The sequence below is a fragment of the Triturus cristatus genome, chromosome 9 (assembly GCF_964204655.1).
Source record: "Triturus cristatus chromosome 9, aTriCri1.1, whole genome shotgun sequence".
NCBI lineage: Eukaryota > Metazoa > Chordata > Amphibia > Caudata > Salamandridae > Triturus > Triturus cristatus.
In genome coordinates, this window is record NC_140592.1 from 1046860344 (window position 1) to 1046879596 (window position 19253).

The 19253-nt window shown below is 40.1% G+C and overlaps 1 protein-coding gene across 1 annotated transcript in view; it reads left to right on the forward strand.

Moving 5' to 3' along the window:
• PLCB2 (phospholipase C beta 2) overlaps nt 1-19253 on the forward strand; it is a 573513-nt gene that overhangs the window by 341533 nt on the left and 212727 nt on the right. The window contains exons 15-16 of the mRNA XM_085626894.1: nt 7731-7919; nt 10689-10773. Of these exons, the coding sequence (XP_085483020.1) occupies nt 7731-7919; nt 10689-10773 (274 nt within the window). The remainder of the gene's footprint in view (nt 1-7730; nt 7920-10688; nt 10774-19253) is intronic.

Below are 19253 nucleotides of genomic sequence, written 5' to 3' on the forward strand. Positions count from 1 at the left end.
TAAAGAATACATCAGGACATTCTGGGATTTACCTTACACACACAGATGTTGGAGTGGGGGTGTGAAGTGCTCCTTAGCGGTACACACTGTGAAAATACACTGAGCGGTTCACTCATATGTTGAGATATTAGTTTACATGGGGCCTGTAGCAGTTCCACTGCAAATTTATCCTGCCTCCTGCAAAGTTCACCGACCGCTGGGATTAATCCAACGTTTGGACAACTTTCAAATGGGAGTTACCTCATGTTGAATGATCAGAGCTGTTGTGGCATGTTGCCAGGTATCCCATATCTAGTAACGGTTATTTCCAGGGTCACTTACTGTATACAAGTCTTGTTCCCCCAAATAGACACAGTCAGGGAGTCGCCTTTATGGCCTTCACTGAACATCTCTTCTATACGAATTGATACATTAGGCAGAATAAAAGCCATTCTTTTACAACAAACCGTGCGTTTGACCTCAGCCAAAGAAACCTATGATCTACAAATTGCAAGGACTTCGGCTGAGATACAGGCTCAGCTAAGGACAAACTGCCCCACACATTTCACAGAAATGTTGGGCATTCTTAAACATGTCTGATACGAGCGGTATTGTGCATGTATTTAAGACCATATGTTCAGGACTGTTAACACCTTTTCAAGCAGTCATCGGAATCATTCCAAACTTCATGCACTCGGTGTTTGGTGGTCTGCCGCTAATTCTAGCACTTGTTGCAGGAATCCTATTTTTATTCCTACTACTACGCTATGGCAAGCCAATCCACCAGCGTCACTCCCTGCGACTTGGAGAAAGCTCTCCTTGAGAGGAAGTGTCGTGAGCGCATAGTACAGCTATTGGGTTTACCTCGTCTACGAGAACTAAATACCACATAGTTTCTGTCGTTCAGACCAATCTGGCAAGATTGCATCTCACCTGTTCTACGCTACCTGCTTTGCGGTAAAGAATGTGTGCTAGACATCTGTCTAACACTCCCATCAGTCATGCCAATGGATATCGATACTCTGCTGGACCCGATAATGGCCCATGCTCTGTCTTGTCCCCAGAGGCTACCAATCCTGATGACGGCATTCATTGAGATCTCACAGACGCATCATGCTACTGCTGAGGTACGAAATGGATCAACAGACACACAGGTAACATCGGTAACGAACACTGCTACTGACGATGCGTCACATCTATGTGCAGTTAGTCTTCTAAACGAGGTAATCAACCTATCACCGACATGGGTAGACAATTTTTTGACCACAGGGATAGAAGAGTTCATGTTTTCACGAGCATCTTACACTGACTTTTGATTTGGCTCACAGTGTACCGGATAATATATGAATTTGGTCTTCAGTTTTCAAAACAAAAGACAAAATTTGGAACCTTTTTCAGATAATTGACTTTTTCTTTTCCTTTTAAAAAAAAAACTAAAACAAACACTGCTTACCGTAGAACTATTCATAGAGAACAGACTTCTTTGAACACTTCCAGGGACACATGGTCACCTTTTCTTCGCATTTATGTAATCATGACATGAAATGGCTCTGAACTATTTGTTTCCTCTCTGTAAAAATGGACCATTTCATAATATATGTGTATATTTCTGTGCATTCATTTAGCATTTAGCATCCATTGTAAACATATGCTTCGGATGAAACATTACTTTAAATATGTACAGCACCTTTGCATTCCATGTTAAGCTGAGAGTTTTTAACATGAACTTATTTTTAAGTTTGCATTTAGAAATGTTTTTAGTGAACATGTGATACTCAATTTTATGTGTTTAGCATGTTTAGCATTTAGTAATATCAATCATTTGTCAATGGAGTGGGTGTTGTGTTTCGATTTAGATGCCCGTATATAGGTTTCCCTGAATCATGTCCTTATATAGGCACAATTCTCTTTGCCCTTATTTAGGCATAGAATCCCAGTCCTTATTTAGGCATTAGCCATGCTATCCAAATACAGGCATGGTCACCTACATCCACCCATCCCACGTCACAACGAGTTCTTAGAAACCATACCCTTAAGCCATTGGGACTTTCCCTAGCTAGGATTATTGATTTCTCCAAGAACTCATCTATTATGCATGAACTACTATTCCTTAGGGGTTCATTCATGACGTCTTCCTCTGCCCAAGTTTACGTCAATGCTTGCATTCCTAAGCACCTTCCAGGTATAAATATACCTTCCCTTACCATGGCAAGAACGGCACAGCTCAATATGGCTCGCCACGGCAAGTTCGGAAGGAATTTGAATTCCCGCCTGACTTACTGACCAGACGCTGTCGTCCCTGCTCGTAGAGAATCCAGCTTCCAGTGTTCTGACTCCCTTCGCGTGGTGTTGGAGTTTGAGATTCGGAAAGAGATTCCCACCTCTCTCATTCTAAGGTATGGAGCGGGCTAGAACCTAGAGGGACTCTTGGCATATAACCTTAGGGACTTATTTATGAGCCCTTGCGTTACTTTTGCGCCGCCGGTGCATCACTTTTTGTGATGCACCAGCAGCGTAAAAATGCGCCATGTTGCATCATATTTACAAAGTGGCGCAACTAGGTAGATGCGTCACTTTGTAAACACCTGCGCCACATTATACCTGCTCCAGGTATAATGTATGCAGGGTGGGCGTTTTGACTAGTAGAAGTGCCGCAGTGAAATCTATTAGATTTCACTGCGTCACTTCTAGGACGCAAATGCGTCAATATCTTATGCCTCATGGCAGGCGTAAGACTTACGCAGGATCATTTAACATGGGACTTGTCCATGTGTAATGACCCATTGCTGGAGTTGCGTCACTTTTGTGACATACTCCAGCAATGCGTCATTTTTGCACCTGCAGATACGTCACAAATACTGACGTATCTGTAACTCCTTGCGAAATGATGCGTCATACTGTAAATATGACGCCTCATTGGTGTCGCAAGGAGGGTGCAGTGAAAAGTGACGCATCTCTGTTTTCTCACAGCGATGCATCACTTTTCATAAATGAGGCCCCTAGTATATAACATACTATAGAAAACAGCACCTATTTCTTACCTAGTACTACACTTAGGTTAGGTACACTGGGGTAGAACTATTTAGAAGCATCAGACGAGTATTCACTTTTTAGCCTGTGTTATATATGAATATATGTCATAGCTAAAAGGCAATGTTATTGCAGTATTATTTCTTCTTACTGCTTACGCTGTGCGTATTATATCATGCTTACTGTCTAATGATTGTAACAGCTCATATCTCTTAAACGAGAAATAAGACTGTTCAATAAATCCTTTTATTGAAACGCCGTCTATCTATATGTAACTCTGCAGAAACTAAGCATGCATGATTGACTGAGTGAAACTGTTATGTATTGTTTCCACGATTCTGAGACACGTTCCGATTCTAAGGAAGACAAAGTTGTCATGTTTATGCAGTTGTCAGAAACTACTCCCTTCTTGTTTATTCAAGAAGTTTCTAGTGACCTCTGAGTTAGCTGGCACATAAAGTAATTAAGTTTAATGTACTCGATAGAGGCATACTGACCTTAGTTCTATGCAAAAACTATAGTGTATATTATTCCAATGCGCAGAGCCTATAAGGGAAATAGGAACTACACTACAGGTTGCTGAGGTTTTATATTGATCCTCAGCGTTAGTGAATGATTGCAAAAACTCTGCTACCCAATCCTAACTATTTTCTTGAAGTCCTCCCACCTCCTTTTGCAGCACTTCCTGTTTGTCCTATTGTAAACTTGTCTATGAGCCCCTATTTTAATGTGGTAAAACCTGCTGCCACCAGGCAGGCCTGTCTTCAGCTCCTTTTGCTCTCTCCTATTTCGACAAGCTCTCATCACATCTAAATGGGTTCAAACTAGGGGTGGGTGTAACTCACCCCTAGCAAAATCACGCAGAATCACGCAGAATTACCCCAAAATTCTACTAGATTACGTGTAATTACATAAGAGGAGTACTTCTGCATTTAGTGCTATTCTCTCAGCACACAAATGCCCCCTTACATCCAAAATGGACACAAAAATGCATTTTGAGTTAACAAATGGTGTTAAATGCAACAGAAAATGAATAGCGAGTGCAAGTAGCTGCACATGCTCGATAAATGTGTACTTGGTGTAGGATTTCCCCCCATATTTCTCCCAGGATTAAGCACTAATTTTTAGCACAAAATGCACCCTTGCATCCAGCATGGACACGAGTTTGCACCAAGAAAATAGTGCTAAATGCAACCGAATATAAGCAACAGCACAAGCAGCTGCTCATTCTCGCTAAATGTGCTCTTTTCATGTAGGATTTTGCCACCCAAATTACTCCTAATTTCATGAGCAGATGTAATCACATTATTATCAGTAATTCCACATCAAAGAATAACGTGGAATTGCCAAAATTACTCTGATTACTCTGGCATAACTGAAATTCTGCCCAGGCCTAGTCCAAACTGGTTTTCTCACCCAATATGAGTGGAGTCTGGCTGACTAGGATGGCTCTGGGATGGATTGGAGAAGCCTCCCTGGCATTTCCAAGTCAAAACAGGTAATGCTACGGCCATCTTTTGTTCTGCTAGCTGTTTCCATCCACTCTCAGATAGCTATCCCCTCCTAAGTGGTCAGCACTTAACACCACCTTGATCATCCTTGGCTGAGAGTCATGCCATTCTCTTCTGAGACAGAGCAGTTAACACTCCTGGTCAATAATGTATATTCCAGCTCTGATGTTTTATGCCAGTTCTGATTTTAGTAGCCGAAGTTAAATTCTTATAAACTTACTTTCCCACTCAGGTAATGAAAAATCTGATTTCCCTATTAAAAACTTTGCTTGCATTCTCTTAGGCGGAGATATAAAATTAAATACTTTATTCACACCTAGGCCTGTCTTATTGAAAACATAGCTAAACATACACAGTGAAACAACTTTTATGCATTCAAATATTTTGAGAGCCCACATTTTAAATGTACAGCAGCGTGCCTTGACCTGTACTTTCAAAAATAGTATGATGCAGTCTGTAATGGAATCCTACACACCATGAAAGTATCATGCTTGCTGCCATTCACCTTGTTAATGCTGACTGTGGCAGGACCTGTGAGACCCGTCATGGCAGCATCTTTGTGGTTTGCGTGCTTTAGTGTTCTCTGAATTTTGCGCTTATATTCCTAACACCTCACTTCATGAAGAGATAGATAATTTTAGAGGTTCTTGTCAGGGCACTAAATGCAGCCTTAGATAGGTTTTGTTTAGATTAAAGTAATATTTGGTACTGGTTTAAGTTGTATTTTCTATGGATTTTTCCTGGCAATTCATTCTTTTAGTGATTGTTTATATTCTCATACATTTATGAATGGGTGCTATTCACTGTCTCGCAAACCATAAAGGCATTACCCATTTATTTCCATTCTTATCAATGAATACGATGAAAGCAATCATGATGCTTATGGATATGCATCTGAAAAATGCCATGAAAATTATATTGAAATAGAAAGGAGTAGATTAATGGCAATAGATCTGCTCTAGGTTTTGCACTTGGAGGTGCAAAGGGAGGAGCTAATTAGTAAACTAGTTTTGCAATTGTATAATGATTTAATACAATGTTAACAAAAACCAATTTGTATACCTATGTTGTACCTTTTTAACTGTTTAGGTTTTCTTGCTTTCAATGTGCCCTGCCTTATGTAGCACTCTAAAGCGAGAACATAGAGTCTAGTTAACTTGGAAAGGAGGTTCCCTTCTAGTATCTCAGTTTCAAGGTATTTTGCACATTTCTCATTAAGAAGCTGAACACTTGCTTACTCTCGCTGTCTAACTTTAAGTTTCTATCAGATAAACCTTCCTGCTGTTGCTTATGTGAAGAAAATCTATACAAGTGTGTAATTGCTTCAGGAGGCTCCAGTAGCACTATTTCTGCTTATTTTTGCATAATAAACATGTTATAATATTCAAGTAGGCTCAGACCTTCTGTTTTTCTTTCACAGTCTTTTGAACCGACACAGGTCCTTTTCAGATGGTTACAGCTTTTGTGCACACCTGTCTAGTCTGATAGCTAATGCTCAGTTTCATCTTTGAATGACTGCTCAGTGTGAGATTTCACTATTTACAACACTCCAGTGACAAAGCTCTTTTTGTCCGTATTTAGATACATCAGTATGGACTCAGCTCACTGTGCCTTTTTCACAAAGACATCCAATATATTGACTGTCTTTATCTTCCTGACCCTATTTACCCAACTCAAGCAATCTGTGATCACTGTCGGTGCTATAGTACTTTACCGTAGTGGAGGGTGCTTCTGGGGGAGCTGGTCTTCAATTTGCTACTGCATGGAAGTCTTAAAATCCTCACTGGAAATCAAGGTCTTACTTTGCATGTTCCGAAGTTTGTTACTCCAGTTTAACTGATAATGCATGGAGGTGAAGTGCCCATTGTCATCTGCCAGTAAGTGGGTTTTCACAGTGGCTATCTCTTTTAGACAGTGTGCATGGATCAGGATGTCACGAAATGAGTGAGCCTTACTCATTTCTTTGTTTCTAAGGGTATGCCCCTCATCTGTTCACATACAATGACTAACTACTAGCTGGTCCAACTGACGTCAAAGAACATTTTGAAGTTAACATACACCTTGTCCTATATGTCGTGGAATGACTACCAAGGATGACACAGTACATATGAAAAACATAAATTATTTACATTCTATGGTCCACAGAACCCATGAGTCTGAAGATTGTCTGCCTGGCTTTAAGAGGCTGTGATGCCTATCCCTACAGTACTTGTAAGGAATGTGGCTCCTGAAGCCTTCTCAAACTTTTTCTGGTATCTCCTTGAGTTTTTTCTCATGTCTATCAGGCCCCCAATAATATTGTCTTGGCTATTGCATCCCATTTTGTAACTTCAGGCTCCCATGTGTCTTCCTGTGTCTTTTGTAAAGGAGCAGTTTAACTCATTTTGGTATCCGGGGAGTGGTACTTTGTATTATAAAATATGTGATGATTGTGATATGGTGGGGAGGAGGGATATACTATGTGATGTATGAAGGTCAGAATAATAAGAGTAGAACAGTGGTACACTGGTATATTGCGTGGTATGGTATGGTGTTGGATGAGTTAATGAACTGTTGTGCAGTAGGTGAAGTGGTGTGGTACTGTGTTGAAATATGTTGTATGGTACTTTGTAGTTTTGTGTGGACAGGTGTGAAAATAATGTGATGTATGTGGCATGATGCAGTGTGGAAAGGTGCAGTGCTATTCCTTGTTGTGCTTAATAATGTAATTTCGTATGGTATATATAGTGTAGTTTGGTCTAGCATCTGCTATGCGGTTGTGTTGCTATGATGTTGACTGGTGTGGTATAGAATGCATGGTGTGGCAAAGTCTGATGATGTATGTAGTGGATATGGATGCAGGAGTATGTTTTGAAATGGTGCTGGGTGCTATGGTGTGGTGTGGTAGGAGTTGTACTGAGTGGTAATTTGTTGTTGTGTTGTGAGGTGTGTTGTCAGAAGAGATCTGGTATGACCTGCTGTGGTCGGATGCTGAGAAAAGTGGTGTCAAGCACTGATGTTCTTCCTTTCTGTGATACAACCTACATTCAAAATGGAGAACCATTAGAACTTGACTTTTCAAAGAGAAGTGTCTAGATTTTTGTAATCTCTGCTTTCTTTGAACAAATTTTAGAAACCTATTCAAAATCCACTATGTCAATGTATGCTACTTTTTGTATATGTAGAATCTGGCATGAAGTTCCATAATGTACTCTGTGATGTTTGACGTAGGTGATGTCTTGGAAGAAGAGCCAGAGAATGAGGAGGATTTACAAAACTTGGATGAAGAGGAATTGAAGAAGATGCAGTCTGAATCAGATGAGGGCACTGCAGGGTTGGAAGCAGCAGCATATGAGGAAATGTCCTGCCTCGTAAACTATGTTCAACCCGTCAAATTTGATTCTTTTGAATTCTCAGCACGTAAGTAGCATCTGTGAAAAAAGAGCAAATAGCAAAAGTAGCAATATGTGCTTGGTCTCAAATGGAGTATTAGTGTAGCCAGCAGGTCAAGATGTTTAAGTATTCATATACATGTCTCGGTCTCCCTTTGCAGGCGGTATAATCTGTATTTTAAGCACTAGTGACAATGTGCCCAGTTCTTCATGTAGGGACCCTACGCCTAGGGCCTGATTACAGGTATAGATGTTTTATATTGTTCCTGGTAAATAACAATCCCACAGAGTTCATTACTTATGTGATGTGATAAATAAAACCTATTACGAATTTCCGGGGAATAACATGTGGATTTTGGTGTTTAACACACCAAATTCCACATGTTACGGTAATTACCATATGGTTTTTCACTGTTAAATTTTAGCAGGTTTGACCTGCCGAAACATAACAAATATTGAGATTTTGATCACATCTAATAATTATCGGATGGGTTAAAAAACTCTCAACTTGTAATTGCAATCCATGCATAAACAGGGGTTTAAGCACAGGTCTGAAACAATTACTGACTGGTAATCAGACCCATATCTTTCCAAAGTTTATGGCCTGATTCACAAAGGTAAACGTAGACCTGAAGTCTAAGTTTAGACCTGAAGTCTAAGTTTAGATCTGACGTCTAAGGGCCCAATTCATGAAGATAAACTTAGACTGAATTGGGCCCTTAGACTTCTGATCTAATCTTAAACTTCGGATGTAAGTTTTCCTTTATGAATTTATCCCTCTGGACCTGATTCACAAAGGCTCTCCGCACTCGTGGCGTAGGCCCCGCAGTTGTGGGGGAGTCCATGTACTTAGGGCCTCATTACAATGTCAGGCAGAAAGCCTCCGCCCGACAGTCGGAATTTCCTAGACCTCATCGGAACCCTTCTGAATGACTCGGTTGGTTTACAATGCGCCCAACCAATTACGATGTTCGCGGTCAGAGAGTACAACTCTATGGACAGCATTTCTGACCGACTGATCATGATGTCGATTTCCAACAGCCTTTCCGAGTCGGCCTTTCCGACATGAAAAGGCTATCTGAAAGTGACTTTAGGGGCCCCTAGCAGGGCCCCCTTCTGCCAGCGGCTTCCAGTTGGGGGCCGAGGGGGTACCTAAGGGTCACCCCTGTAAAATTCTGCACTGTGTTGCAGGCACAATGGGATGCCTGTGACAAGGTGCAGGGTTTTCCGCACGTACCCCATTTTCCCATAGGAGCCCATGTTATGGCCGGTTGTTGGTCGGAACACGGGCTCCCATAGGCAACGATGGGACTCCAACCGAACAGTGTTTGGTTGCATGGTAATCAATCGGGCGGAACCGCGAGTCGGTCGGTTCAGAAACTAAGACAGTGTCGGGCGGAAAGTTTCATCCCAACATAATAATGAGGCCCTTAGGGCAGAATCTCCACAATGAGAATTCTCATTGGGGAGAGTCCGTCCCGAGCACGGAGATTCTTTCACGACTACAGGGCCTCCACCATGAGTACGGAGGCCCTATGTGAATCAGGGCCTTAGCATCTATCAGCCCCTGTTTTGCCTGTTTTGTATACCTGCTGTGGTGCATTATGTTAATTCTTGTTTTCACGTAACGTACAAATAGTAATTTATCGCTACACTACCACCTCCTGTCACTGAAAGTCAACGTGCACCTTTAGAAAATGACTAAATAAATAACGCTATGTATACCTTGGAATGAGGCACTCACTGCGCAGCTTCTACCAATACCTACACAAGAGTAACGTTGACAATAACGTTGACTATTTGTTGCACCAAGTAAAGATGTTCCAAAGAAATATTTCTGATGGAGCGGGCCAAGCAAAATTAATCCCCTCACTGGTCAACGTTTCCTATCCCGCTGTTGACCAAAAGAAATGTGCCCTGTTCGAAAACTTAAATACAGGTTGTATTCAAAGTTTGAGCTTCGTGTGTAGGCTGTGTTTAATGTATTGCTGATTCAAAAGTAGAGGCTGGCAATTCTAATTTATTATCTCTGAGTTGTGATCTGTGATGCATTAATATACTAGCATATTCAAATGGAGGAAAATATTTATTGCTAAGTATAATTTTCATGGGCATTATTTTCAAGTCTAGCAACGGTTATATTAAGGTATGTCCTTGACCATATAACTGCAGGTCCATTAATGGATAAGGTACATTAAACAAAATGCTTTTTCTTCACATCCGACTCCTTGGTAGAGCTATTCAAAATTTCAATTTTTGGCAAGTTAATATTTTCTCCACACTGGACCTTAAGGTGTATTTATCTACAGGTATTGCATTTTTTAAGATATTTTTATTAAACATTTGCTGGTCAAGAAAGACTCTGAAGAACTAAACATTGACACAAATCAGAATTCATGACAATGTTATGGAAGATACTTAAGATAGAGGATGCCACCATAATATTAAAGAGAGAGCTGTTATTGGTGTTTATAAGAAATGACAATGCTATCAAATAATTTCTATACCTGTAATAATTCCCTTTTTTCACATTTTCTCAATCTTGTTAAACCTTGCACATTCCATAAAGCAAAATATTTGCTTGGGCTTTCATGCAGCTTAAAAGATTTTGTAACAAAAAGAATGATACCTTCACAGTTGGATACATGCCACAAAAACATTACTGTTATTTTACAGCAGTTGCAAAAAAGTTATTTTTTTACACCTTTTTCACTTTGTCCCAATGGATTGCTTTTAAGAGATTGATCAAGGTATTTTGCCTCTCTCCCCACTATTGCTTCCTTCTCCTGCCTCATAGAGAAGAATCGGAGTTTTGTCATCTCATCCTTTGTTGAAACGAAGGCGTATGATCTGCTCACCAAGTTCCCAGTACAGTTTGTGGAGTATCCTTTTTTCATTGGCTTTGATGTTTTTTATTTCAGCTTTGCTTTGGCTAAGAAAATAATGGAGCCCAGTGGCATCTCCTCCGCTAAGACGGAGGAGTGTTGCCCCACTGTTTTAAGGAGCAGTGCAGCAGGAAAATAAAATGATAATAACCTGGTTATTATCATTTTATTTTTCACTACGGACTCCGTTATGGCGGGGCGGGGGAGGAGTGGTTTACTCACTCCAAGTGGGCATGACTTCAAACAGTCATGCGCACTTTGCATCTTCCTCACCAGGCTTGCTTTACACAGCCTGGTGAGAAACATGCAAAGACTCCCAGTCCCCATCTGAGCGCCGAACCACGGCGCTCAGACCTATCACAATGCTGCATTGCAGCATTGCGATTGGCTAAGGGGAGGGAGCCTGTGTGCTTCCGTCTTCCTTCCGCTATGGAAGCAGAGGAGAAGGCGGCTGAAGGAACTGAAGGGAGAGACAGCCGGCTGATAGGTGGATTTTTTTTTTTTTTTTTGTTCCAGCCTATGTTGCAAGGCCAGGTCTCCTCTGACCAGGAACACAAGTACCTCTCACTCATTTTGAACTTTCGGGCCTCTTCAGAGTGATGCTATTTGATTATTTGGTAAAGTGAGCACAGGACCTAAGTCTAGGCATACCTGTTACAATTATCGTGTCACAGAAAACAAAAAGGTGATGAGTGGTATGCTTGAATTAATCAGTCACTGGTAATTAATGGGGCTGCATTCCAGTCCAGCGTTTTTTGCCCACCAAACCACTGAACACAGAAACAATCCATATGTAAATCAGTTTTGGTCCTGCTCCAACATGATCAGGCCATCTTGAAATGTGGGTCAGATCACCTCCAGATGAGAACTCAAGCAATTTCAGATCAGTTTTGGCCTTTTGGGCTTTCTCAGTGTGTTTCAGCTTGATGCCGGTAGCACAGTGAGTACGGAAAACTCAATCTTGGCATACATGTTAAACTGAGCGTTTCTCACTTAGAAGACCAAAAAAATGATGGGTGAACTGCAAGAACGAATTAAAGCCACTTGTAATTACTCAGACTACATATTTCTTCACACAATGCCACTCCATACAGAGGGCAATCCACAGTCTAGCAGGAACTGCTAGGCCAGGACCCACCAGACAGGAACCTCACTCTGGTTTCGGTATTTCAAAGGGTGCAACTAGAATCCTATTGGAATAGGACGCTTTACTACGCATGCAAAAACATTGCATGCCATTACAATGCGGTTGTTACAACGACTGCGGTGTTACCACGCGAACCAGTACATCGCAAGTTATTACAACAACTTGTTGTAGGGGGGGTACTGGACTTACGAATAGTATTATTTACTGTTCCTACTCCAGTTTGTGCAACAGCAGGGAAGGTGTTGGATTGTAAATCCAACACCAGCGTGCCCCCTACAGCAAGTCGTTGCAATGACTTTTGATGTACTGGTTCGCGTGGTATCAACGCGGTCGTTGTAACGACCACGTTGTAAAGGTACCGCATTGTGGAGACAGCGTTGTAAACGCTATTTCCCGTCCTATTGACCAGTAAGCAGTCAACACACCAATGGGCACACCTATCACACTTAGAGCTTATCCCTTTGGATTTTTTTTTTTATAGGTCTACATCTAAATAAAGCCAGATTTGGCACTAGCCTCAGATTTTTGGAATGGAGCTTGACCTCCAGCTTTGAGGGGGGTAGGGTTGTTTACTATAGAAAGTTATTAATTGAGCTTGGGGTTGTTTACGTCAGAAGCTTTAAATTGAGCAAGTACATTTATAAAAGAAATGTTGGGTAATTAATAAATCGAAATTCGTACATACACCTCTGCTCTTTTTTCTAGATGTGGAAACACTTAAAGAAGTTTAAATGTACAGTACTTGCATTGTTTTTGTTTTGTAAGCGCTTTAGTTCAAATATAGATAAGATATATCGTCACAGATGTCATAATAAAATGCCTGTAACTGTTGTGTTGAAATTAAGACTACATCAAAAAATAATAGCAGGTGTGCCCGCAGTGCCTGTGATCCAGCGTGGAGGACACAATTTACATATTCTTCTTATGTGACAGATTCTTATTCACAACAGCTCATTCATACACTCATTCATTGGTGGGGCTCATAACACCAACACACTCGTTATTCAATCATTCTCACTCGAATCTGTTCACAGGAGAAAATGGCGCTTAACATGTGGGTACCTTATTACCTATCAGGATTATTTTGCTTTACATTATATACACATTCTATATATAGCTTCAAAATCCTGACTTTAACATCAAGGCACTCCATTATTTGGTCGATGGACCAACTAGTTGGACTGGTTGATGGTGAATTAGATCCAGCTAAGACACAATTAAAGCCTAGGAAACATTTGATATTTTCTGTAATTAATTTAAGAACCATAAACTAATTTCTTATTAATTCAAATTTTGTTTATCTTACCGTTAATTAAACTCTTAAGTTGTCATTTATTTTCTAGAGCTCGTTATTTGATCAGTACATTTATTAAAGAAAAATATGAAAAATATGAACATTCAGAAATTACTCTTAGACATAGATTTTCAGAAAAGTACATTGAATCATTACCAATTGAAAGATGATGAAATGTTCAAATCAAACAGGGAGGTATCAGCATTCTCAAATGAAGGATCAAACTGGCGTGCAAAATACAGGATACAGCTTAGAAAAGTTCAGAATTTCAGCAAAGTCCGAACATTAATCCAGAGCATGGACCAATTCCACACTCAGACTGATAGCATATAATTTAGGAAACACAAAGAAATAACCCAAAGATATATGCAGCCACAACCGAAACCCAACGAACGAACCAACGAACGAACGCTGCTGCAACCAATCCTTCCAACTCCAACTTTCTCTCTCCGTAATGATTGATGTGAAGGTTTTATACCCTTTTTTTTGCCTTACTTCATTTTAGAATAGCAACTTTAGGGGCAGATCAAATGTTCTGATTGGACAGTTTGGGGCTATCTGTAGTTTGTTGAATTTTCCCAGTGCAAACTGGCTCTCCAAAGTGACTTTTCACAAAGTTCTCAAATCGACATTTTCTGTTCAGTTCCCATGCAGGGAAACAGTAGTTGTATCTTTTCCCAAGGGAAAAAGGGTTCCATTGATAGGTCCTCTCTTTGTCTCTTCCTTGACTCCCATTTGGTCATCTTCTGGCTTGCGGTCAAGTTATCAACCTTCGGCCTTGGCAGTGAACACAATGTCAGGAGTTCAAGCTACCTCGTGATTTCAAGAGCCATCTGGGCATGCGCAGAAGTCATCATGTGCACATGGTAGCATCTGCTTCAGAGAACGCCATCTTGGGTACTGCGGCCTAATAGACCCGAATGCCAACTTAAGCAGAAATAGACATAACAGTAATTAACGTATAGAAATGAAAGTTCTGATGTTCAAACCCATACTAATCCCAATATATATTAGTATTTTCCTAGCTGTAGCAACATTTAAAGCAATAATACTTACCACTTGATAACTTTTAAAGCACAAACGATCACAAAGCAACATGAATCATGCAATTTTACTATTTCACCACAATCTAAGGTTAGTTTTGCGTACCATAGTTAATTAATTAATTGTTCTGCCATGCAATTAGTAGAGGTATACAAAATGTTGTTTTACCTGCTCCATCAATCCCCCCTTTGGTGATTTTAAACATCACCACGACTCACTAATTTCACTAAATGTATCTATGGAAATGGTTTTATTCAGTTCCACTTGCATTTGTTAATTTGAATCATAGTGTTCTCCATACTGTTCTCTTTTGTTTTCTTGTACATATTTTCTTGAAATTCTTCTAATTCTATTTCTTCTACCTCTCTTTTTCTTATTTCTTTCTCTTTATTTTTCTTGTTTTCTCTTTTTATCTTATTTTGTAATGTTCTTCTTTTTATGCATAAACATCCTAATTTTAATATTAGCAATAAAATAATCACTGAAGTCACAGGTATCAGTATTTTTCCCACAAAGGAGCTACCTAATGTTGTTAACTAATTCTTATTAGTAGAAAAACTCTTACCAAGTTTCTCCCATACACCTTCAACCTCCATTGGAATAATTTCTTTATGCAATTCAGTTATATTCCTAATATATTTCTTTATGTTCTGACTCTCGTCAGGAAAGTACAGCAGTGTTGTACTTTCAGCATTCCACAGACTCCTCCCTCTTTTGCCAATATAATGTCAAGTCAATTTTGCATTACCATAGCTCTCGTGGCAACCATTTTGGTATTTACCATTAAGAACCCTCCAGCTGTGCTTGTTGATAAACGATCCACAACTGTAGACAATTTTCTAATTTTATGTGCATTCAGAGATATTCCAACTTCTGGCATCAGTGCTCCAAAGATATCCCCAATAATTTCTGACCAACTCTCCCTTCTTCTACGTGTTAGCTGTCTACCTATTTCGTGCAATCTGTCATCTCCCCTTTCCACATGAAATATTTTTGGAAAGACCAGGCCTAAGTAACAAGTCCCGTACCAATGGTCCGGCAATCTAAAAAAAGCTCTGTTTCCACAGATGTAATATATTCCAGGGAATACCGGATCTTTTCCTCCTTTAAATCCCCATCCTCCCATCATTTTGTACAAGTCATGGCACTCACTTCCACCTACAAAATAATTATCATATACCGTATTATCTCTACTTATGCATAACTTCCCTTTCTGGGGCCAATCTAAAGCCATTGCTGGGTTTGTTTCTCCCTTTAAATGATTTTCCTTCCCAACATCCCAGAACGTTGTTTCCATCTTTTCCCCAGACACCTTCTTTTGCATTTGAACTCTCCTCTCCTCTACCATGTTCAGGAAAGTTTTCTCTTCTTTTCTTAAACTACAAGTAAGGTTATTCTTAAACACTTCTTCTAAAGTTAATTCTCTTGTTTCCAGAAAAAATTCACCAAGAGTTTTACCAGGAATCACCTTGTTTAGTTCAGGAACTATAGGAATCTGTGAGAAAATAATATCTATATCAGTGTAATAGTATTCTAATTTTCCTGTTTTATAAAACAAACTGGCTAAGACACTACAAGTTATCCCATATGTCAAAGGAAGGTGATGATAAGTGACACCCTCTGATACGGATGCAGGTAACTGCATGCATACATAGCAGTCTCTAACGTCCATGGTTTTTACATACTCATACAATAACTTTGAAAAAAGATTGTTAGAAAAATTATTTATGGACTTATCTTTATGAAATTCTGTTCTATCTACCAATTTTGTGACATGACTGTCATCAGCGTTTTCATTATTAGTTCCATTTGTTGTGTGTCCACCTATATTTTCAAATGTTACTCTAAATGAAATTGTTATTGCTAATATAATCCAAACAAGCATTAATAATCCTGTACAACAAAAACACATTTTACACCATCTCCGGAGAAATCCACATGTTGGATTTCTATTTTCATTGTTTGCCATTTTGGTAATGATCAGTGTCTTTTGACTTATCCTCTTTCTTCAACAATTAACCTTTGTCTAACCCTAAGGCTTTAGTTGCCTACTTGGTTCTTTTCTGGTCATGTGTCTGGTCCGGCTTTTAATTCCTTTCAATTTCTTTTGTCACTCAGTCCATGTATGAATCATCCTTATCCTTAGGTTCACAGTCTTTGTTCAGAATTTCCTGATCATCCGTTTCTTCTCTGGTGTTAGACAAGATAACTCTCAGAATTTCCGAATCTTCTTCTCTTTTGTCCACCTCTTGCACAGTCACTCATAGACTTCCTTGGCTAGCAGCTTCCTCTTGAATATCAGGAAGTGCCACATATGTCCATTCCGGTGACTTGTACTTCGGGTTTGGTTTCTTTATCCTCTTTGTGTCTTGCAGGTGCTTTGATCCATGACCTTTTGTTTCTCTTGACTAGACACTTCATTCCCTTGTTCAGCATTATCATGCTTTATTCTGGTCAGTCGGTATCTCAACCTCTTGATTTTGATGGGCCAAATATCTTCTTTCAAAGGCCTTTTCAATTTAGATCCTTTCCTTTCCCACGGGGTTTTCCAAGCTCTTTTCCTCAAAATTCTTCCACCTTTACTTTCTGCTACACTTTCTTCTGATTCTGTCTCCGTCTGGATTTCACCTTCTTTTAATTTTATCCTCAATATTTCAGGTTCACTATCTGTATCTATCCCTCCTCGTGTTTCTTCCACACAAGCTTCCTGCTGACTATCTGATCCTTTTTCTACCTGTGTGTGTTGTGTCCCTACACCTCCTCGGGGTTCTTCCGCAATTACTTCACCCTCACTCTCTGTATCTAATTCCTCACCTTCTATCTCTATAAGGGGGAATTTCTCTTGTGCTTGTACTTGGGATTTATTTTCCAAAGATTACTTGTTCAGTTTTTCCAGTTTCATGATTCGTTCTTTCTTGTATTCCTACTGGTTCTGTCTCAGATTCAGAGCTTGTATCAGAAATCTCGAGGCGTCTTCTTAGTGGTACATTTTCCTGTCCAGCAATTTGGCTTGGACCATGTTCACCTGCTTCTGGTTCTTGTCTGGTTCTCGTTTCTTCTGATTCTGATTCTGAGCTGGTATCTGATACTTCTCGATGTTCTTCTTCAGATTGGCCTTCCGGATTTGGGACTCGAAGAGTGTGACTGGCATGAATCCAGTTCTTCACCCCTGCACACTTCACAGCAGTTGTTGTTGTCAAAATCACTTGACTTGGTCTTCCCCAGCGTGAAACCAGACAATTTCTTCTATGGTGTACTTTTGTGCGGACCCAATCTCCAGGACTCAAGTCATGAGCCGGCTTCCTTTCAAGAGTGGTCGCATCTGGTCCAAGCTGATGAAACACAGAATGTACCATATCAGCCAATCCTTTGCAATAATCCAAGACAAAGTCATCAGATATAGGCAGCAGTTTGTTGACAGGAATGAAAACATGTATCATTGCTCTACCTATGATAATTTCATGGGGACTCAGACCATTCTTCCTATCAGGAATTGATCTAATGCTCATCAGAACAAGTGGCAAGACATCTGGCCATTTGAAACCCGTGGCCAAACACATTTTTCCCAGTCGGTTCTTTATGGTGCCATTCATCTGTTCTACCACTCCAGAAGCCTCTGGTCGGTAGGCACAAGGCAATTTTTGTTGTACATTTAATGCTTCACAAATCAATTGTATAATTTCATTCTGGAAATGTGTCCCTCTATCTGTTTCAATCTTTACTGGAAAACCAAATCTAGGAATGAACTCTCTCAGTAGGAGTTTCGCTACAGTAACTCCATTATTCCTTCTGGTCCGGTAAGCCTCAACCCAATGAGAAAACAGACAAACAATCACCAATACATATCTTAACCTGTTGCATGAGGGCATTTCAATGAAGTCAAGCTGCACACAAGTGAAAGGACCTCCCTCTCGTCCTATGGTTCCCGAGCTTACCACAGTTTTCCTTCCTGGATTGAATTGCTGGCATATGAGACATCTCTGACAAAGGCTCTCAGCTATAAGCCAAAATTTTGCATTATTCCAGGTTTGCTTAAAAAGTCTAATCATGGCATCCTTGCCTATGTGGGCCTGCCCATGGTACATTTGTGCCATGGCAGAGATCATGTTATCATTCATTACTGGTCTTCCATCTCTATAAACCCAAACACTGTCTACTTCTCATTGTGCACATCCTGATTTTATCCACTGTTTCTTCTCCTCTTCCCCTGGCTCTTCCTGTAACTGTCTCACTTCATTCCATGTACTTACGGTGTTAGTAAAAAAGCAAGGGACATAAATCCATTTCCTTTTCCCTGTTACGATTTAATGAAGTCTGATTTCGTGCACAGTACTGAGTTAGATCATTGGCAAATTAATTGCCTGCTGACACATAATCGGTTCCTTTCCTGTGTGCGCTACATTTTATAACAGCGATCTGTTTAGGCAGCTGTATCACTTCAAGTAATTTTCCAACTATTTCTGCATTTCTAATTGGAGTTCCACTCGACGTCAAGAAACCTCTTTGGGACCAAATTTGCCCAAAATCATGTACCACTCCATACCCATACTGGCTGTCAGTAACCACAGTGACACACAAATTCTTTCCCAACTTGCATGCTCTAATCAGTGCAAACAACTCAGCAACTTGAGCAGATCATACTCTTCTCAAACAAGATGCTTCCAACACAGTCGCTACAGTGCACACAGCACATGCAGCACTCAAAATCGCTTCTCCAGTTCTTAGGCACGACCCATCCACAAACATCACATAGTCACTCTCTTTCAGAGGCACATCTTTTATATCCGGACACGGTTTGGTGCAAAAATCAAGCTCTTCCAAACAATCATGATCAACATCATCTTTCACTTCTGCATTCACAGCATCAGGTAGTAATGTTGATGGGTTTACATTAGTGCATCTTACAAGACTCACATTTGTAGCACCCAAAATCACCTTTTCATATTCAGTTAGACGACTATGCGTCATGAACTGTGTTTTACTTCTTGTCAA